Source organism: Cebidichthys violaceus, unplaced genomic scaffold (genome assembly GCF_023349555.1).
Source record: "Cebidichthys violaceus isolate CVI_PGR_0920_01 unplaced genomic scaffold, fCebVio1.0.p SCAF_2, whole genome shotgun sequence".
In the NCBI taxonomy this organism is placed as follows: Eukaryota; Metazoa; Chordata; class Actinopteri; order Perciformes; family Stichaeidae; genus Cebidichthys; species Cebidichthys violaceus.
Genome location: NW_027176372.1, coordinates 410414 through 434836, shown reverse-complemented (window position 1 = coordinate 434836; position 24423 = coordinate 410414). Strand labels below are relative to the sequence as shown.

The following is a 24423-nucleotide window of genomic DNA, read 5'->3' as shown; positions in this document are numbered from 1 at the left end:
AGGGCCTTCTGTCTCTATATATTAATATATAAAGCTTCACCTGATGCAACGTTCAGAACCATTCAAAGAGTATGCAATTACATAATCCACATGTGTGTGACGCTTCACACCTCGTCATTCTTTTCTGAATAAAAACACGTCAAAAGTCAAAGTCCGGTCGGCGTTTTTTTAAAGGACCAGACGGAGTTCTGCAGGTTCTGGTCCTGGTTCTGATTCATAGTTCACTTCTTCACATGGAGGTTCTGTGTCTGACAGAGTTCGGGTGACTTTAGATGTGTGTGTGTGTGTGTGTGTGTGTGTGTGTGTGTGTGTGTGTGTGTGTGTGTGTGTGTGTGTGTGTGTGTGTGTGTGAGTGATATAAATGAGTGTTAGAACAAAAGATGTTTTTTTTAAATCATGGATTTTCATTTTTAGCATCACTTGAAATAAATAGATAAAAATAAAACGGTTTCTTTTATTTTGTAGAGTAAATCAGCAGAGTATATATATATATATATATATATATATATATATATATATATATATATATATGTTAGAGTATATGTTCTATGTGAAGTATTTAGTTCAGCTGCATTAATAAGGTATCAGAGACACTTATAGTGGAATGTATTCGTCTCACAATGAGGATTAAATCAGCAAAGTGGACAAAACAAAACAAGTAGAATAAGTAATTAACCACACAATAAAGTAAAATAAAGAAAACACAATAAAGTAAAATAAAGAAAACACAATCAAATCAAATAAAAAAACACAATAAAATAAAATAAAGAAAACACAATAAAGTAAAATAAAGAAAACACAATAAAATAAAATAAAAAAACACAATAAAATAAAATAAAGAAAACACAATAAAGTAAAATAAAGAAAACACAAACAAATAAAATAAAGAAAACACAATCCAAAAAAATGTGTTGGTATTTACAGCGGTTCCTCTCCGAACCAGCAGTGGGCGCTAATCACCATAAACCACGTTTGTTTTAAACACTTTCGGTACACCGTGACGTAACGTTATCAAGATGGCGTCGCAGTACTACGCGGAGATGCAGGAGAGCTTCAGGAACAACAACAAGAGCCGAGAGTTCCCGGCTCACACGGCCAAAGTACACTCGGTCGCGTGGAGCTGCGACGGACGGAGGCTCGCGTCCGGCTCGTTCGATAAGACCGCGAGCGTGTTCGTCCTGGAGAAGGACCGGCTGGTGAGTGGAGGCTGCGCGCGGCGCTCTGCTAGCATGCTAACGTTAGCATGGTCTCTAGTGAATGAACGGCGGTCAGCTCAGAAAACATCTAATACGTGAATAACTGAAGTGTGTGTGTGTGTGTGTGTGTGTGTGTGTGTGTGTGTGTGTGTGTGTGTGTGTGTGTGTGTGTGTGTGTGTGTGTGTGTGTGTGTGTGTGCGCGCGTTTTCAGGGTACAGTTAATATGTCTGATGTGAAATGAACACAAACACGTTAGTCAGTCAGACATTATTCATTTTAATATTCATCAACACGGAATCAATCTTTAACCATCATTACATTAATACTAATATTCTCATTTAAATGTCCATTTTAATTCCACTATACTTGATGTGTGAAGATCGTACAGTATTGAACCAACGTTACATATTCTCATTCATCTCAGTTCATGTATGTGTTCCTCACAGATACTTTTCATTTCATTCTTTGTTCTGGAGGACGGTTTTATTTGTGAGCCTCAGAATTTATTTGGTTCCTTTTCATCTGATTTTGTCTTTTGTTTTATTGTTTTTTCTTTATTTTATTTTATTGTTTTCTTTATTTTATTTTATTGTGTTTTCTTTATTTTAGTTTATTGTGTTTTCTTTATTTTATTTTATTGTTTTCTTTATTTTAGTTTATTGTGTTTTCTTTATTTTAGTTTATTGTGTTTTCTCTTTATTTTATTTTATTGTGTTTTCTTTATTTTAGTTTATTGTGTTTTCTTTATTTTATTTTATTGTTTTCTTTATTTTATTTTATTGTGTTTTCTTTATTTTATTTTATTGTGTTTTCTTTATTTTATTTTATGGTGTTTTCTTTATTTTATTTTATTGTTTTCTTTATTTTATTTTATTGTGTTTTCTCTTTATTTTATTTTATTGTGTTTTCTTTATTTTAGTTTATTGTGTTTTCTTTTTTTTTAGTTTATTGTTTTCTTTATTTTAGTTTATTGTTTTCTTTATTTTTTTATTCTGCAGTGAATCTGATTCATCTTATTTTGAAAGCATCACTACTGTAGAGCTTTATGTGATCGGTCAGTGTTCCTCTGAAGCTCAGTCACATTTGAATCTTCTCTCGGTGTTTTAGTAGACGTGAGCTGAAAGGCGTTAGTTCTCACTGGCTGTGACGTGTTTAATAAATAACTTTATAGACGATGAAGTCCTTTATTAAATACTATAACACTGTGTGAGTTAATAACGTTGAAGTCGGTCCAGCTGTCGTCGTCACACTTTGAACAGATGCCGATCTTAAGAATGTTTCGTAGTGATTTTAAATTCTATCTTTTTACTCCGTGTGTCGATGTTGTTCGTTAAGAAACCAGTAATCTCCCAGAATGCGGTGTTTTCCTAACGACGTTCTTCACGAGGAATGAACAAACCTTAAATAACCTTATTTAAATGTTGTAGATTCAACATATTCTACAGTTTAATTCAACATAACAGAGATAAACAAGCAGCATTTAGCTCATGTGTAATACGTGTTTTCATCGGAGGACCAGTGGTGTGGTTTCTCCAGTGTGTGGACTCTTTTGTAGTTCTTTAAACCAAAAGACAAACATTCCTGATGTGTGACTGTGTCTCCAGGTGAAGGAGAACAACTACAGAGGCCACAGCGACAGCGTGGATCAGCTCTGCTGGCATCCAACCAACCCGGACCTCTTCGTCACAGCGTCCGGAGACAAGACCATCCGTATATGGGACGTCCGGACCACCAAGTGCATCGCCACCGTCAACACAAAGGGTGGGTCCTCGGGTCATATGAGGTTTGATCCTCAGGGAGAACATACTTAGAACATCTTCATGTCTTCTCTTCTAGGAGAGAACATCAACATCTGCTGGAGCCCTGACGGTCAGACCATCGCTGTGGGTAATAAGGACGACGTGGTGACGTTCATCGATGCTAAGACGCACCGATCCAGAGCGGAGGAGCAGTTCAAGTTCGAGGTGAACGAGATCTCCTGGAACAACGACAACGACATGTTCTTCCTCACCAACGGCAACGGCTGCATCAACGTCCTGAGGTAGGACTCTCTTCTTCTTCTAGTGTTTATGTCCTGAGGTAGGACTCTCTTCTTCTAGTGTTTATGTCCTGAGGTAGGACTCTCTTCTTCTTCTAGTGTTTATGTCCTGAGGTAGGACTCTCTTCTTCTAGTGTTTATGTTCTGAGGTAGGACTCTCTTCTTCTAGTGTTTATGTTCTGAGGTAGGACTCTCTTCTTCTTCTAGTGTTTATGTTCTGAGGCAGGACTCTCTTCTTCTTCTAGTGTTTATGTTCTGAGGTAGGACTCTCTTCTTCTTCTAGTGTTTATATTCTGAGGTAGGACTCTCTTCTTCTTCTAGTGTTTATGTTCTGAGGTAGGACTCTCTTCTTCTTCTAGTGTTTGTTCTGAGGTAGGACTCTCTTCTTCTTCTAGTGTTTATGTCCTGAGGTAGGACTCTCTTCTTCTTCTAGTGTTTATGTCCTGAGGTAGGACTCTCTTCTTCTAGTGTTTATGTTCTGAGGTAGGACTCTCTTCTTCTAGTGTTTATGTTCTGAGGTAGGACTCTCTTCTTCTTCTAGTGTTTATGTTCTGAGGCAGGACTCTCTTCTTCTTCTAGTGTTTATATTCTGAGGTAGGACTCTCTTCTTCTTCTAGTGTTTATGTTCTGAGGTAGGACTCTCTTCTTCTTCTAGTGTTTGTTCTGAGGTAGGACTCTCTTCTTCTTCTTCTACGTGTTTATGTTCTGAGGTAGGACTCTCTTCTTCTTCTAGTGTTTATGTTCTGAGGTAGGACTCTCTTCTTCTTCTAGTGTTTATGTTCTGAGGTAGGACTCTCTTCTTCTTCTACGTGTTTATGTTCTGAGGTAGGACTCTCTTCTTCTTCTAGTGTTTATGTTCTGAGGTAGGACTCTCTTCTTCTTCTACGTGTTTATGTTCTGAGGTAGGACTCTCTTCTTCTTCTAGTGTTTATGTTCTGAGGTAGGACTCTCTTCTTCTTCTAGTGTTTATGTTCTGAGGTAGGACTCTCTTCTTCTTCTAGTGTTTATGTTCTGAGGTAGGACTCTCTTCTTCTTCTACGTGTTTATGTTCTGAGGTAGGACTCTCTTCTTCTTCTAGTGTTTATGTTCTGAGGTAGGACTCTCTTCTTCTTCTACGTGTTTATGTTCTGAGGTAGGACTCTCTTCTTCTTCTAGTGTTTATGTTCTGAGGTAGGACTCTCTTCTTCTTCTTCTAGTGTTTATGTTCTGAGGTAGGACTCTCTTCTTCTTCTACGTGTTTATGTTCTGAGGTAGGACTCTCTTCTTCTTCTAGTGTTTATGTTCTGAGGTAGGACTCTCTTCTTCTAGTGTTTATGTTCTGAGGTAGGACTCTCTTCTTCTAGTGTTTATGTTCTGAGGTAGGACTCTCTTCTTCTAGTGTTTATGTTCTGAGGTACTCGTTAAAGAGAGAGTTTAAACGTCTTTGAATGCGTTTCACACCACGATCAGAGCGACAGACTTCATTTAAATAAACATCCCATCATCTCATCATGAGGTTGTTTTCTTTATAGTCTGAAGATTTTATTTTGAAACAGGAAGTCGTCGGTCGCCTCTGTGTTTTATTTCTGACTCGTCTCTACAAACCAAACGCAGGTAAACAGAGCGTCTTCTTCTCCTAGGGTTCTCGGGTTAATCACCTGACTGTAGTTCACCTGTAGGAGGCTCACATTCACCTGGTGTCTACTTCCTGTTAGCAGACTGTAATGATTGTGTGTGTGTGTGTGTGTGTGTGTGTGTGTGTGTGTGTGTGTGTGTGTGTGTGTGTGTGTGTGTGTGTGTGTGTTCTGTTCTGTTCTGTTCTGGTTTAGTTACCCGGAGCTGAAGCCCATCCAGTCAATCAATGCTCACCCGTCTAACTGCATCTGCATCAAGTTCGACCCGACGGGGAAATACTTCGCCACAGGAAGCGCCGACGCTCTGGTGAGCCTGTGGAACGTAGAGGAGCTGGTGTGTGTCCGCTGCTTCTCCAGGTACGGGTTATTATTATCAAAATAATATGAATGTTATCGTCTGATCAGCTCCAAACACATTTAGAAACATTCGGTTCAGCCCTGGATGTGACTCCTCCCACTTCCTTTAACTATGACGCGTGGCTGAATCTCTCTCTTCTCATTGGTCGATGTGGTCTAGGTTGGACTGGCCCGTCAGGACGCTGAGCTTCAGCCACGACGGGAAGATGCTGGCCTCGGCCTCCGAGGATCACTTCATCGACATCGCAGAGGTGGAGACGGGTCAGTGAGAGGTTAACCCTTCTGAGAGGTTTACAGAGACCTCGCTCAGACCAGAGTCTCCCTCTCCTGGTCCGCTTGAACTAGTAGAAGAGTAAGAGTCGAGATGTGACGAGCTCTTTGTTTCTTTCGTCGGTGCAGGAGAGAAGCTGTGGGAGGTCCAGTGCGACTCTCCGACCTTCACGGTGGCCTGGCACCCGAAGAGGCCTCTGCTGGCGTACGCCTGCGACGACAAGGAGGGCAAGTACGACAACAACCGGGAGGCCGGGACCGTGAAGCTGTTCGGTCTCCCCAACGACTCCTGAGAGACAACGGAGGAGGAGCGTTAGTTTCCTGCTCTACACTCTGTGCCTCCAGCAGAGGGCGCAGCAACACACGCTTCACGCTACTGTAATATATATTGTGTTTGTTTTTATATTAAAATGTGTCTTTGTAAACACGGTGTGACTTCATATTAATGCTGTCATCTGGTGAGTGGAGCAGAAACATCCCATCATCCACTCACCTCAGCCTCCAGAAGACTACAGAGACGTAGTCCTTTGATATCAGGCCTCGTTGTGTGTGTGTGTGTGTGTGTGTGTGTGTGTGTGTGTGTGTGTGTGTGTGTGTGTGTGTGTGTGTGTGTGTGTGTGTGTGTGTGTGTGTGTGTGTGTGTGTGTGTGTGTGTGTGTGTGTGTGTGTGTGTGTGTGTGTGTGTGTGTGTGTGTGTGTGTGTCTCTATCTCAGTCTACCACTAATATACCAGAGGGTCCTTCAGGACTGAGCTTCTGAACGTGTATCCAGATGAAGGAGCTTCACGTCTACAGAGAGATTACTTTCTCTCAGATGATCTATTGATTGAGTTGTCTCAACATAACTAAGTAGTTTAGTTGTCGACACATAACTAAGTAGTTTAGTTGTCGACACATAACTAAGTAGTTTAGTTGTCGACACATAACTAAGTAGTTTAGTTGTCGACACATAACTAAGTAGTTTAGTTGTCGACACATAACTAAGTAGTTTGGTGTGTTATTTGTGTGTCGTTGGTGTGTTATGTTCGTGGCCTCGAGCAGCAGCAGCTGTGTGTGTGTTTGCTTTGTGTCTCGGTGTGTTTGTTCACAGATAGACGAGGCTGCTGATGACTCTTTAACAATGAGTACATTAGTGTTTCACCATCAAACAGGCAGCAGCTGCTCCAACAGACGACACCTGAACGCACCTCCACCAGCAGTAATATTTGTATTATTAATAAAGAGACACTCATCTTATTAATGAACATGATGTGAGATAAAACACACTGAGTGACTTATTTTAATCGTCCAATTATTATTAAAATAACAATTTGTATTATTAACTATTGGCTTTTATAGATAAGATAACTTCCTTGTCTGTGTTTAGAATGTGGTTAGCCTAGCTTAGCATAAATACAGCTCAATGTATGGAGTCTGATCTGTTGTGACATCACTACGATTAGAAACATTTTCAACTTTTCTCTGTCCAATCACAGCTGAGGATGGGCGGGACAAAGCCCAGCTGGGCAATTTATTGGCTCACTTTTATTTAAATATATTATCTACGTTAAAGTGACTTTTTATATTCAGGACGGAGAGTTAGAGATGATTTCAATAGATAATAAAGAGCATATGATATCTAGATATATAGATATAGATAGATATCATATGTTCTCTCTCTTTCTCCTGTGTGAGAGGCTGTGAGGTAATAGGCAGCAGGAAGGGTTAGGAGAGAGAGAGAGAGAGAGAGAGACAGAGAGAGACACACAGATTGAGAGAGAGAGACAGACAGAGAGAGAGAGACAGAAAGAGAGGAGGGAGAGAGAGAGAGGAGGATATGGGGAGGAGAGAGAGAGAGAGACAGACAGAGAGAGAGGAGGATACGGGGAGGAGAGAGAGAGAGAGGAGGAGATGGGGAGGAGAGAGCGAGGAGGAGACGGGGAGGGTAGAGAGAGAGACAGAGAGAGAGAGAGAGAGAGAGAGGAGGAGACGGGGAGGAGAGAGAGAGAGAGGAGGAGATGGGGAGGAGAGAGAGAGAGAGAGAGAGGAGGAGAGAGAGAGAGAGAGAGAGAGAGAGAGAGGAGGAGACGGGGAGGGGAGAGAGAGAGAGAGAGAGAGAGAGAGAGGAGGAGACGGGGAGGAGAGAGAGGAGGATATAGGAGAGAGGATATAGGAGGTGCATCACTCGGAGATTCGGCAGCACACTGGTCGGTTCTCTCGTCGGAAGCTTCAGGTCAGTAAACCTCTCGTGAGGAACCGCGTCGTTCTGATGTTCCAGTCTTTGTGTTTGAGAAGAAGAAGAAGAAGAAGAAGAAGAAGAAGAAGAAGAAGAAGAAGAAGAAGAAGAAGAAGAAGAGAGACGCTGCGCAGCGGGTTGAGGCGTGGAGGCTGGTGCACGAGTGCGTGTGCGCGCGCAAGTGTGTGTGTGTGTGTGTGTGTGTGTGTGTGTGTGTGTGTGTGTGTGTGTGTGTGTGTGTGTGTGTGTGTGAGAGAGTGTGCGTGCGTGCGTGCGTGCGTGCGTGCGTGTGTGTGTATGTAGATATACACGCGCGTCCACCCGGTCTACAGACGGTCGTCAGCCTGCAGGTCTCAGGCTCCACCTGATGGATGCGTTCATGAAATGCGGAAACGGACCGCGTGCTGCGGATCAGACCTCCTCTCTCCTCGTCTACTCTCTCCTCCCCTGTCCTCTTTCCTCTCTTTTCCTCCTCCTTTCCTTTCCTTGTCTCCTTTCTCTTCTCTACTGTGTTGTTATTCAGGTGAAGGTAGATCTCCTCTCTCACCTCCATGTCTCGCCTGTAGGTGGAATGATGAGACAGAGAGGAGGAAGAGGAGGAGGAAGAGGAGGAGGAGAAGGAGAAGGAGAAAGAAGAGGAGGAGGAGGAGTAGGAACAGGAGGAGGAGGAGGAGTAGGAAGAGTAGGAGAAGGAGGAAGAGTAGGAGGCTGGTAATTCAGTTCCTGCTCCTAAATGAGGAGGTCTGTGGAGCAGCAGCTTGTGGAGGTGATGGACGGTGGAGTCTGAATTATTTATAGCTGCCAGCTCATTGATTATTTCTGAGAGAACCTCGAGCTCTGTGTGTGTGTGTGTGTGTGTGTGTCTGTCTGTCTGTCTGTCTGTCTGTCTGTCTGTATGTCTGTGTGTGTGTGTGTGTGTGTGTGTGTGTGTGTGTGTGTGTGTGTGTGTGTGTGTGTGTGTGTGTGTGTGTGTGTGTGTGAGAGAGAGATACAATCAGCCAATCACAGAGAAAGTGAACTACATTTAAATGAAAATCTCTTTAAAATGATGATGGTGAATATTCCTGTTGACAGTTGGACTCACGTGTCCAACGTGTGACATCGTGTCCAACGTGTGACATCGTGTCCAACGTGTGACATCGTGTGACATTGTGTCCAACGTTTGACATTGTGTCCAACGTTTGACATTGTGTCCAATGTGTGACGTGTCCAACGTGTGACATCATGTCCAATGTGTGACAACGTATCCAGCGTGTGACAACGTGTCCAACGTGTGACGACGTGTCCAACGTGTGACGACGTGTCCAACGTGTGACATTGTGTCCAACGTGTGACAACGTGTCCAACGTGTGACATTGTGTTCAACGTGTGACGTCGTGTTCAACGTGTGACGTTGTGTCCAACGTGTGACATTGTGTCCAACGTGTGACATTGTGTCCAACGTGTGACAACGTGTCCAACGTGTGACAACGTGTCCAACGTGTGACATTGTGTCCAACGTGTGACATTATGTCCAACGTGTGACAACGTGTGACGTGTCCAACGTGTGACATTGTGTCCAATGTGTGACAACGTGTGATGTGTCCAACGTGTGACGTGTCCAACGTGTGACATTGTGTCCACGCCCACAATCATTACATCACTACACACATGGTGGTAGATGAAGTTCAGTCAGTTTCTCTGATTTCTGGTCACGTGACTGTTGGTCTCAGATGAATCAATCATGACGTCATAGCTTCACTGAGGAGCTCACAGTTTAATGTTTTTTACACAATCTGGTTAAAGTGAACGCTTCATTAGAGGAGAGATTTTCAGTGATCGTGTTTGTAGCTGTTAGTGTTTCTGTGCACACACACACTTCCTGTTTGTAGAGCTGAGAGACTACCGTGTTGCTCACAGAGGGTCAGCCCCGAGAGTCGTAGAGCAGGAGTTACGTTAGCGGTGTAACTGAGACGTCCTGCTGCTGTCATCTAAACCTTCTGCTCTTTGTGTTACCGATGTTTGGACTTCAGGCTCACTGAGAACAATGAGTTCCATCATCAGTCTGCATCTTTTCTCTGCATAGCATCTCTGACTCTAAACATGTCCACTGTCTGTACAGACAGCGCTGAGAGGAAACCCTCCTCACACTGACATTAATGAGCTGCTAATAGAAAGTAGACCAAGAGACATTTTGCATCTAGTTTTTGGATGTTACTTCTCTGTTTCCACAAAAGTCCAGCAACATGTGTCTTTCTGCTCGTTACATGAAATACAGTCTTTTCAAAATAAACTTCTGTCTTCACAGGAAACAACAAAACTACTAAGTTAGGTTTAGACAACAGACTACTAAGTTAGGTTTAGACAACAGACTACTAAGTTAGGTTTAGACAACTAAACTACTTAGTTAGGTTGAGACAACTAAACTACTTAGTTAGGTTGAGACAACAACATTACTTAGTTAGGTTGAGACAACAAAACGACTTAGTTAGGTTGAGACAACAAAACGACTTAGTTAGGTTGAGACAACTAAACTACTTAGTTAGGTTGAGACAACTAAACTACTTAGGTTTAGACAACAGACTACTAAGTTAGGTTTAGACAACTAAACTACTTAGTTTGAAACAATAAAGCTACTTAGTTAGGTTTAGACAACACAACTGCTTAGTTAGGTTGAGACAACAAAACTACTTGTTAGGTTGAGACAACTAAACTACTTAGTTAGGTTGAGACAACAACACTACTTAGGTTGATAGATTTCTCCTCTGTGTCCCATTAAAAGTTTCATAATAAAACACTTTGACATTTATTGCTTTTTAATGACCACTCAGACGTTTAATGGACTCTTTGCTAGGTGAGTATATTATGGGATGGTCGACTCTGACCTAGTCACTTCCTGCTACATTTAAACACAACAGTAATATGTCTCTTTAACTGTCACAGCTATTAGCTATAATAGAGCAATAGTGTTCATTAAGATCTGTTTCAGCCAATGACAGACGGGCTTAGTGACCTGCACACCTGTCTTTAATTAACAATGATGTAACTTTCTGATCTCAGGTCTGAAGGATTCAAAAACGTTTACATCTTATGAAAATATGTGCTCAATTCTCTTTACATGTGATCTAAAAACCTGATAAATATAAATACAATATACAATATAAACAGAGTACAAGTTCAGCTCCAGTAGTACATGAAGTATTGATAATATTAGTAGTAGTAGTATTAGTAGTACTGCAGCAGTAGAGTCATCCTGCGTATCGTCGGCCTCTTTAACGCCGCTATAGCAGGTAAAAAGTGCCACTGTTGCCGCGGTAACAACCCTTTGGCACCTGTTGCCGTGTCCTGGATGAGAGGAGAGAGGAAGCAGCTTGTGCAGCAGCAGGGAAGGAGACGATGTGGAGGAGACGATTAATCAATCAGCTTCATCTCTCACTGTGTGGAAGAGCATCACATCATTCTGTCATGTGAGGAAACATCCGACCGAAACTTTGTAAAACTAAATGTAACAAATCAATAAATAGATATGAATGTAGTGAAGTGTTAGTCATAACTAAAGCAATACATAATAATAATAATTAATACACCAGTACACCAACAGTGTAACACTTTTTAATGCAGAAACTTTAACAACTTTAAAGTGTCACTGAGTCATGATGATTATTTTACTCATTGTTTTATCCTGAAGATCATTTATGTGTCATCTTACATCACAAACAAAATAATAATAAACACACAGAACAGATATACTAATATTCATTTATTCAAAACAATCACTTATATACTGTCACTGACAAAAAAACTCTCTGCAGCCTTCATACATTACATTTACATTACATTACGGTCATTTAGCAGACGCTTTTATCCAAAGAGACTTACAATTCAGTATCTATCTACCGTAGACGCAGCTACGGGAGACATTGGAGCTCAAGGACACATTGACATGAGACTAGCGGAGCAGGAGCCGGGGATCGAACCGCCAACCCTCTGAGAGCCCTGCTCTCCGCTTATCCACGGTCACCCATTAGAATACACTAATTACAAGAATTATGCAAACAACAAAAATACTTCATACCTGATAATACTGCAGTATTTAAACCCTCTACAGTAATGTATGCAGTATTTAAACTCTCTGTAGTAATGTATGCAGTATTTAAACCCTCTACAGTAATGTATGCAGTATTTAAACCCTCTACAGTAATGTATGCAGTACTTAAACTCTCTACAGTAATGTATGCAGTATTTAAACTCTCTGTAGTAATGTATGCAGTATTTAAACCCTCTACAGTAATGTATGCCGTATTTAAACCCTCTACAGTAATGTATGCCGTATTTAAACCCTCTACAGTAATGTATGCAGTATTTAAACTCTCTACAGTAATGTATGCAGTATTTAAACTCTCTGTAGTAATGTATGCAGTATTTAAACCCTCTACAGTAATGTATGCAGTATTTAAACCCTCTACAGTAATGTATGCCGTATTTAAACCCTCTACAGTAATGTATGCAGTATTTAAACTCTCTACAGTAATGTATGCAGTATTTAAACTCTCTGTAGTAATGTATGCAGTATTTAAACCCTCTACAGTAATGTATGCAGTATTTAAACCCTCTACAGTAATGGATGCAGTATTTAAACTCTCTGTAGTAATGTATGCAGTATTTAAACTCTCTGTAATAACGTATGCAGTATTTAAACTCTCTGCAGTAACGTATGCAGTATTTAAACCCTCTACCAGCTCCAGAGCTCCGTGTGTTCGATGCTAGTTGTCCGCTGCTTCACCTGTCACATCCACTCTGTCGAGGAGGGACAGCGACACTGAGCGTAACTTGGTTATCAGAATCTTCTGGTTTTATGGTGAAATGTTACAGATGTTTTTCTCTTAAACGTCAGTAGGATTCATCTTATGGGACCATGAATGTCTGTTTAATAAACAGTGTGCCGATCCATGAGATATAGTATAGATGATCATAATCAGTAGCTGCAGACAGTGAACACAGAGGGAAACATCGTCGCCGTGTTTGTTTCTCTGCTCTCTGAGTACTTTTGTTCTCAGTATTTTTATTTCTCTCTCCGTCTCTCAGCTACATTCAGTCTCTGGGCAGTTGGCAGGCGTAGCAGAGCTCCCGCCCACACGGCACCGCCGCCCACCTTCCCAGCATGCCGCTGGCCTCTTACCACGGCCCTCTTCACCCTGACGGAGCGCTCTGTGAGAGGAAAAACATAACATGAGAAAGAGCATTTATTTTCACTGTTAGGCTGAGCAGTTTCTACCACACTATCCCTACTGACTGCTTTAGATTCTGATTACTAATGTCATTTATGTATCATCTCTTCTGTGGGTTTAGGGATAAACACTTTGGTTCAGACATTCATGGTCCCCACAGGATGAATCACAAATATTTATGTTATGACTTATCGTACGACATATATGGACATGACCACCATGATCATAACGTAATCGACTTATCGTACGACATATATGGACATGACAACGATCATTTTAACGTTATCGACTTATCGTACGATATATATGGACATGACAACGATCATTTTAACGTGATCGACTTATCGTACGATATATATGGACATAACGATCATTTTAATGTTATTGACTTATCGTACGACATATATGGACATGACAACGATCATTTTAACGTGATCGACTTATCGTACGATATATATGGACATAACGATCATTTTAATGTTATTGACTTATTGTACGACATATATGGACATGACAACGATCATTTTAACGTTATCGACTTATTGTACGACATATATGGACATGACCACGGTCATTTTAACGTTATCGACTTATCGTACGATATATATGGACATGACAACGATCATTTTAACGTTATCGACTTATCGTACGACATATATGGACATGACCACAATCATTTTAACGTTATCGACTTATCGTACGACATATATGGACATGACAACGTTAATTTTAACGTTATCGACTTATCGTACGACATATATGGACATGACAACGATCATTTTAACGTTATGACTTATCGTACGACATATATGGACATGACCACGTTCATTTTAACGTTATTGACTTATCGTACGACATATATGGACATGACAACGTTAATTTTAACGTTATTGACTTATCGTACGACATATATGGACATGACAACGTTCATTTTAACGTTATCGACTTATCGTACGACATATATGGACATGACAACGATCATTTTAACGTTATGACTTATCGTACGACATATATGGACATGACCACCATCATCATAACGTAATCGACTTATCGTACGACATATATGGACATGACAACGATCATTTTAACGTTATCGACTTATCGTACGATATATATGGACATGACCACGATCATTTTAACGTTATCGACTTATCGTATGATATATATGGACATGACAACGATCATTTTAATGTTATTGACTTATCCTACGATATATATGGACATGACCACGATCATTTTAACGTTATCGACTTATCGTACGACATATATGGACATGACCACGATAATTTTAACGTTATCGACTTATCGTACGATATATATGGACATGACCACGGTCATTTTAACGTTATCGACTTATCGTACGATATATGTGGACATGACAACGATCATTTTAACGTTATCGACTTATCGTACGACATATGTGGACATGACCACGATCATTTTTACGTTATCGACTTATCGTACGATATATATGGACATGACAACGATCATTTTAACGTTATCGACTTATCGTACGATATATATGGACATGACAACGATCATTTTAACGTTATCGACTTATCGTACGACATATATGGACATGACCACGATCATTTTAATGTTATCGACTTATCGTACGATATATGTGGATATGACCACGATCATTTTAACGTTATCGACTTATCGTACGACATATGTGGACATGACAACGATCATTTTAACGTTATCGACTTATTGTACGACATATATGGACATGACCACGGTCATTTTAACGTTATCGACTTATCGTACGATATATATGGACATGACAACGATCATTTTAATGTTATCGACTTATCGTACGACATATATGGACATGACCACAATCATTTTAACGTTATCGACTTATCGTGCGACATATATGGACATGACCACGTTATTTTAACGTTATTGACTTATCGTACGACATATATGGACATGACAACGTTAATTTTAACGTTATCGACTTATCGTACGACATATATGGACATGACAACGTTCATTTTAACGTTATCGACTTATCGTACGACATATATGGACATGACAACGATCATTTTAACGTTATGACTTATCGTACGACATATATGGACATGACCACCATCATCATAACGTAATCGACTTATCGTACGACATATATGGACATGACAACGATCATTTTAACGTTATCGACTTATCGTACGACATATATGGACATGACAACGTTAATTTTAACGTTATCGACTTATCGTACGACATATATGGACATGACAACGATCATTTTAACGTTATGACTTATCGTACGACATATATGGACATGACCACGTTCATTTTAACGTTATTGACTTATCGTACGACATATATGGACATGACAACGTTAATTTTAACGTTATTGACTTATCGTACGACATATATGGACATGACAACGTTCATTTTAACGTTATCGACTTATCGTACGACATATATGGACATGACAACGATCATTTTAACGTTATGACTTATCGTACGACATATATGGACATGACCACCATCATCATAACGTAATCGACTTATCGTACGACATATATGGACATGACAACGATCATTTTAACGTTATCGACTTATCGTACGATATATATGGACATGACCACGATCATTTTAACGTTATCGACTTATCGTATGATATATATGGACATGACAACGATCATTTTAATGTTATTGACTTATCCTACGATATATATGGACATGACCACGATCATTTTAACGTTATCGACTTATCGTACGACATATATGGACATGACCACGATAATTTTAACGTTATCGACTTATCGTACGATATATATGGACATGACCACGGTCATTTTAACGTTATCGACTTATCGTACGATATATGTGGACATGACAACGATCATTTTAACGTTATCGACTTATCGTACGACATATGTGGACATGACCACGATCATTTTTACGTTATCGACTTATCGTACGATATATATGGACATGACAACGATCATTTTAACGTTATCGACTTATCGTACGATATATATGGACATGACAACGATCATTTTAACGTTATCGACTTATCGTACGACATATATGGACATGACCACGATCATTTTAATGTTATCGACTTATCGTACGATATATGTGGATATGACCACGATCATTTTAACGTTATCGACTTATCGTACGACATATGTGGACATGACAACGATCATTTTAACGTTATCGACTTATTGTACGACATATATGGACATGACCACGGTCATTTTAACGTTATCGACTTATCGTACGATATATATGGACATGACAACGATCATTTTAATGTTATCGACTTATCGTACGACATATATGGACATGACCACAATCATTTTAACGTTATCGACTTATCGTGCGACATATATGGACATGACCACGTTATTTTAACGTTATTGACTTATCGTACGACATATATGGACATGACAACGTTAATTTTAACGTTATCGACTTATCGTACGACATATATGGACATGACAACGTTCATTTTAACGTTATCGACTTATCGTACGACATATATGGACATGACAACGATCATTTTAACGTTATGACTTATCGTACGACATATATGGACATGACCACCATCATCATAACGTAATCGACTTATCGTACGACATATATGGACATGACAACGATCATTTTAACGTTATCGACTTATCGTACGATATATATGGACATGACAACGATCATTTTAACGTTATCGACTTATCGTACGATATATATGGACATAACGATCATTTTAATGTTATTGACTTATCGTACGACATATATGGACATGACAACGATCATTTTAACGTTATCGACTTATTGTACGACATATATGGACATGGCCACGATCATTTTAATGTTATCGACTTATCGTACGATATATATGGACATGACCACGATCATTTTAACTTTATCGACTTATCGTATGATATATATGGACATGACAACGATCATTTTAATGTTATTGACTTATCCTACGATATATATGGACATGACCACGGTCATTTTAACGTTATCGACTTATCGTACGATATATATGGACATGACCACGGTCATTTTAACGTTATCGACTTATCGTACGACATATATGGACATGACCACGATCATTTTAACGTTATTGACTTATCGTACGATATATGTGGACATGACAACGATCATTTTTACGTTATCGACTTATCGTACGACATATATGGACATGACAACGTTCATTTTAACGTTATCGACTTATCGTACGACATATATGGACATGACAACGATCATTTTAACGTTATGACTTATCGTACGACATATATGGACATGACCACCATCATCATAACGTAATCGACTTATCGTACGACATATATGGACATGACAACGATCATTTTAACGTTATCGACTTATCGTACGATATATATGGACATGACAACGATCATTTTAACGTTATCGACTTATCGTACGATATATATGGACATAACGATCATTTTAATGTTATTGACTTATCGTACGACATATATGGACATGACAACGATCATTTTAACGTTATCGACTTATTGTACGACATATATGGACATGGCCACGATCATTTTAATGTTATCGACTTATCGTACGATATATATGGACATGACCACGATCATTTTAACTTTATCGACTTATCGTATGATATATATGGACATGACAACGATCATTTTAATGTTATTGACTTATCCTACGATATATATGGACATGACCACGGTCATTTTAACGTTATCGACTTATCGTACGATATATATGGACATGACCACGGTCATTTTAACGTTATCGACTTATCGTACGACATATATGGACATGACCACGATCATTTTAACGTTATTGACTTATCGTACGATATATGTGGACTTGACAACGATCATTTTTACGTTATCGACTTATCGTACGATATATATGGACATGACAACGATCATTTTAACGTTATCGACTTATCGTACGATATATATGGACATGACAACGATCATTTTAACGTTATCGACTTATCGTACGACATATATGGACATGACCACGATCATTTTAATGTTATCGACTTATCGTACGATATATATGGACATGACCACGATCATTTTAACGTTATTGACTTATCGTATGATATATATGGACATGACCACGGTCATTTTAACGTTATCGACTTATCGTACGACATATGTGGACATGACAACGATCATTTTAACGTTGTCGACTTATCGTACGATATATATGGACATGACAACGACCATTTTAACGTTATCGACTTATCGTACGACATATATGTACATGACCACGATCATTTTAATGTTATCGACTTATCGTACGATATATATGGATATGACCACGATCATTTTAACGTTATCGACTTATCGTACGACATATATGGACATGACAACGATCATTTTAACGTTATCGACTTATCGTACGACATATATGGACATGACCACGTTCATTTTAACGTTATTGACTTATCGTACGACATATATGGACATGACCACGATCATTTTAACGTTATTGACTCATCGTACGATATATATGGACATGACCACGATCATTTTAACGTTATCGACTTATCGTACGACATATATGGACATGACAACGTTCATTTTAACGTTATTGACTTATCGTACGACATATATGGACATGACCACGTTCATTTTAACGTTATTGACTTATCGTACGACATATATGGACATGACAACGATCATTTTAACGTTATGACTTATCGTACGACATATATGGACATGACCACCATCATCATAACGTAATCGACTTATCGTACGACATATATGGACATGACAACGATCATTTTAACGTTATAGACTTATCGTACGATATATATGGACATGACAACGATCATTTTAATGTTATCGACTTATCGTACGATATATATGGACATAACGATCATTTTAATGTTATTGACTTATCGTACGACATATATGGACATGACAACGATCATTTTAACGTTATCGACTTATTGTACGACATATATGGACATGACCACGATCATTTTAATGTTATCGACTTATCGTACGATATATATGGACATGACAACGATCATTTTAATGTTATTGACTTATCCTACGATATATATGGACATGACCACGATCATTTTAACGTTATCGACTTATCGTACGACATATATGGACATGACCACAGTCATTTTAACGTTATCGACTTATCGTACGATATATATGGACATGACCACGGTCATTTTAACGTTATCGACTTATCGTACGATATATATGGACATGACAACGATCATTTTAACGTTATCGACTTATCAAACGACATATGTGGACATGACCACGATCATTTTAACGTTATTGACTTATCGTACGACATATGTGGACATGACAACGATCATTTTAACGTTATCGACTTATCGTACGATATATATGGACATGACAACGATCATTTTAACGTTATCGACTTATCGTACGACATATATGGACATGACCACGATCATTTTAATGTTATCGACTTATCGTACAATATCTATGGATATGACCACGATCATTTTAACGCTATCGACTTATCGTACGACATATATGGACATGACAACGATCATTTTAACGTTATCGACTTATCGTACGACATATATGGACATGACCACGTTCATTTTAACGTTATTGACTTATCGTACGACATATATGGACATGACCACGATCATTTTAACGTTATTGACTCATCGTACGATATATATGGACATGACCACGATCATTTTAACGTTATCGACTTATCGTACGACATATATGGACATGACCACGATCATTTTAACGTTATCGACTTATCGTACGATATATATGGACATGACAACGATCATTTTAACGTTATCGACTTATCGTACGATATATACGGACATGACAACGATCATTTTAACGTTATCGACTTATCGTACGATATATATGGACATGACCACGATCATTTTAATGTTATCGACTTATCGTACTTTATATATGGACATGACCACGGTCATTTTAACGTTATCGACTTATCGTACCAGATATATGGACATGACAACGATCATTTTAACGTTATCGACTTATCGTACGACATATATGGACATGACGACGTTCATTTTAAACGTTATCGACTTATCGTACGACATATATGGACATGACCACGTTCATTTTAACGTTATCGACTTATCGTACGACATATATGGACATGACCAGGTTCATTTTAACGTTATCGACTTATCGTACGACATATATGGACATGACAACGTTCATTTTAACGTTATCGACTTATCGTACGAGATATATGGACATGACAACGTTCATTTTAACGTTATCAACTTATTGTACGACATATATGGACATGACCACGATCATTTTAACGTTATTAACTTATCGTACGCTATATATGGACATGACCACCATCATCATAACGTAATCGACTTATCGTACGACATATATGGACATGACAATGATCATTTTAACGTTATCGACTTATCGTACGACATATATGGACATGACAACGATCATTTTAACGTTATGACTTATCGTACGACATATATGGACATGACCACCATCATCATAACGTAATCGACTTATCGTACGACATATATGGACATGACAACGATCATTTTAACGTGATCGACTTATCGTACGATATATATGGACATAACGATCATTTTAATGTTATTGACTTATTGTACGACATATATGGACATGACAACGATCATTTTAACGTTATCGACTTATTGTACGACATATATGGACATAACCACGGTCATTTTAACGTTATCGACTTATCGTACGATATATATGGACATGACAACGATCATTTTAACGTTATCGACTTATCGTACGACATATATGGACATGACCACAATCATTTTAACGTTATCGACTTATCGTACGACATATATGGACATGACAACGTTAATTTTAACGTTATCGACTTATCGTACGACATATATGGACATGACAACGATCATTTTAACGTTATGACTTATCGTACGACATATATGGACATGACCACGTTCATTTTAACGTTATTGACTTATCGTACGACATATATGGACATGACAACATTAATTTTAACGTTATCGACTTATCGTACGACATATATGGACATGACAACGTTCATTTTAACGTTATCGACTTATCGTACGACATATATGGACATGACAACGATCATTTTAACGTTATGACTTATCGTACGACATATATGGACATGACCACCATCATCATAACGTAATCGACTTATCGTACGACATATATGGACATGACAACGATCATTTTAACGTTATCGACTTATCGTACGATATATATGGACATGACCACGATCATTTTAACGTTATCGACTTATCGTATGATATATATGGACATGACAACGATCATTTTAATGTTATTGACTTATCCTACGATATATATGGACAAGACCACGATCATTTTAACGTTATCGACTTATCGTACGACATATATGGACATGACCACGATAATTTTAACGTTATCGACTTATCGTACGATATATATGGACATGACCACGGTCATTTTAACGTTATCGACTTATCGTACGATATATATGGACATGACAACGATCATTTTAACGTTATCGACTTATCGTACGACATATGTGGACATGACCACGATCATTTTTACGTTATCGACTTATCGTACGATATATATGGACATGACAACGATCATTTTAACGTTATCGACTTATCGTACGATATATATGGACATGACAACGATCATTTTAACGTTATCGACTTATCGTACGACATATATGGACATGACCACGATCATTTTAATGTTATCGACTTATCGTACGATATATGTGGATATGACCACGATCATTTTAACGTTATCGACTTATCGTACGACATATGTGGACATGACAACGATCATTTTAACGTTATTGACTTATCGTACGACATATGTGGACATGACAACGATCATTTTAACGTTATTGACTTATCGTCCGACATATGTGGACATGACAACGATCATATTAACGTTATTGACTTATCGTACGATATATATGGACATGACCATGATCATTTTAACGTTATCGACTTATCGTACGACATATATGGACTGACCACGTTCATTTTAACGTTATTGACTTATCGTACGACATATATGGACATGACAACGTTCATTTTAACGTTATCGACTTATCGTACGACATATATGGACATGACAACGATCATTTTAACGTTATCGACTTATCGTACGACATATATGGACATGACCACGTTCATTTTAACGTTATTGACTTATCGTACGACATATATGGACATGACCACGATCATTTTAACGTTATTGACTCATCGTACGATATATATGGACATGACGACGATCATTTTAACGTTATCGACTTATCGTACGACATATATGGACATGACCACGATCATTTTAACGTTATCGACTTATCGTACGATATATAAGGACATGACAACGATCATTTTAACGTTATCGACTTATCGTACGATATATACGGACATGACAACGATCATTTAACGTTATCAACTTATCGTACGACATATATGGACATGACCACGTTCATTTTAACGTTATCGACTTATCGTACGACATATATGGACATGACCAGGTTCATTTTAACGTTATCGACTTATCGTACGACATATATGGACATGACAACGTTCATTTTAACGTTATCGACTTATCGTACGAGATATATGGACATGACAACGTTCATTTTAACGTTATCAACTTATTGTACGACATATATGGACATGACCACGATCATTTTAACGTTATTGACTTATCGTACGCTATATATGGACATGACCACCATCATCATAACGTAATCGACTTATCGTACGACATATATGGACATGACAATGATCATTTTAACGTTATCGACTTATCGTACGACATATATGGACATGACAACGATCATTTTAACGTTATGACTTATCGTACGACATATATGGACATGACCACCATCATCATAACGTAATCGACTTATCGTACGACATATATGGACATGACAACGATCATTTTAACGTGATCGACTTATCGTACGATATATATGGACATAACGATCATTTTAATGTTATTGACTTATTGTACGACATATATGGACATGACAACGATCATTTTAACGTTATCGACTTATTGTACGACATATATGGACATAACCACGGTCATTTTAACGTTATCGACTTATCAAACGACATATGTGGACATGACCACGATCATTTTAACGTTATTGACTTATCGTACGACATATGTGGACATGACAACGATCATTTTAACGTTATCGACTTATCGTACGATATATATGGACATGACAACGATCATTTTAACGTTATCGACTTATCGTACGACATATATGGACATGACCACGATCATTTTAATGTTATCGACTTATCGTACAATATCTATGGATATGACCACGATCATTTTAACGTTATCGACTTATCGTACGACATATATGGACATGACAACGATCATTTTAACGTTATCGACTTATCGTACGACATATATGGACATGACCACGTTCATTTTAACGTTATTGACTTATCGTACGACATATATGGACATGACCACGATCATTTTAACGTTATTGACTCATCGTACGATATATATGGACATGACCACGATCATTTTAACGTTATCGACTTATCGTACGACATATATGGACATGACCACGATCATTTTAACGTTATCGACTTATCGTACGATATATATGGACATGACAACGATCATTTTAACGTTATCGACTTATCGTACGATATATACGGACATGACAACGATCATTTTAACGTTATCGACTTATCGTACGATATATATGGACATGACCACGATCATTTTAATGTTATCGACTTATCGTACTTTATATATGGACATGACCACGGTCATTTTAACGTTATCGACTTATCGTACCAGATATATGGACATGACAACGATCATTTTAACGTTATCGACTTATCGTACGACATATATGGACATGACGACGTTCATTTTAAACGTTATCGACTTATCGTACGACATATATGGACATGACCACGTTCATTTTAACGTTATCGACTTATCGTACGACATATATGGACATGACCAGGTTCATTTTAACGTTATCGACTTATCGTACGACATATATGGACATGACAACGTTCATTTTAACGTTATCGACTTATCGTACGAGATATATGGACATGACAACGTTCATTTTAACGTTATCAACTTATTGTACGACATATATGGACATGACCACGATCATTTTAACGTTATTAACTTATCGTACGCTATATATGGACATGACCACCATCATCATAACGTAATCGACTTATCGTACGACATATATGGACATGACAATGATCATTTTAACGTTATCGACTTATCGTACGACATATATGGACATGACAACGATCATTTTAACGTTATGACTTATCGTACGACATATATGGACATGACCACGATCATTTTAATGTTATCGACTTATCGTACGATATATGTGGATATGACCACGATCATTTTAACGTTATCGACTTATCGTACGACATATGTGGACATGACAACGATCATTTTAACGTTATTGACTTATCGTACGACATATGTGGACATGACAACGATCATTTTAACGTTATTGACTT

General features: G+C 38.4%; 2 protein-coding genes across 4 annotated transcripts in view; both read left to right on the top strand.

Annotated features, from left to right (window-relative positions):
* Positions 1-1007: 1007 nt before the first annotated feature.
* Positions 1008-5900, top strand: thoc3 (THO complex 3). Its single transcript, XM_068715327.1, has 6 exons — positions 1008-1196; positions 2802-2958; positions 3034-3238; positions 5044-5205; positions 5366-5466; positions 5605-5900. The coding sequence occupies exons 1-6, from the start codon at positions 1017-1019 to the stop codon at positions 5766-5768; spliced, it is 969 nt and encodes a 322-aa protein (XP_068571428.1). The 5' UTR covers positions 1008-1016; the 3' UTR covers positions 5769-5900.
* A 1643-nt stretch (positions 5901-7543) lies between these two features.
* The window catches only part of LOC137875092 (complexin-2), a 79803-nt gene continuing 62923 nt past the window's right edge, over positions 7544-24423 (top strand). The window contains exon 1 of one of the 3 annotated variants that reach the window (XM_068714059.1): positions 7544-7686. The gene's annotated coding sequence lies outside the window, so the exon portion shown is untranslated. Of the gene's footprint in view, positions 7687-7724; positions 7853-7878; positions 8456-24423 lie in introns of those variants that run through there. The other 2 variants (XM_068714061.1, XM_068714060.1) reach the window with 2 other exon arrangements.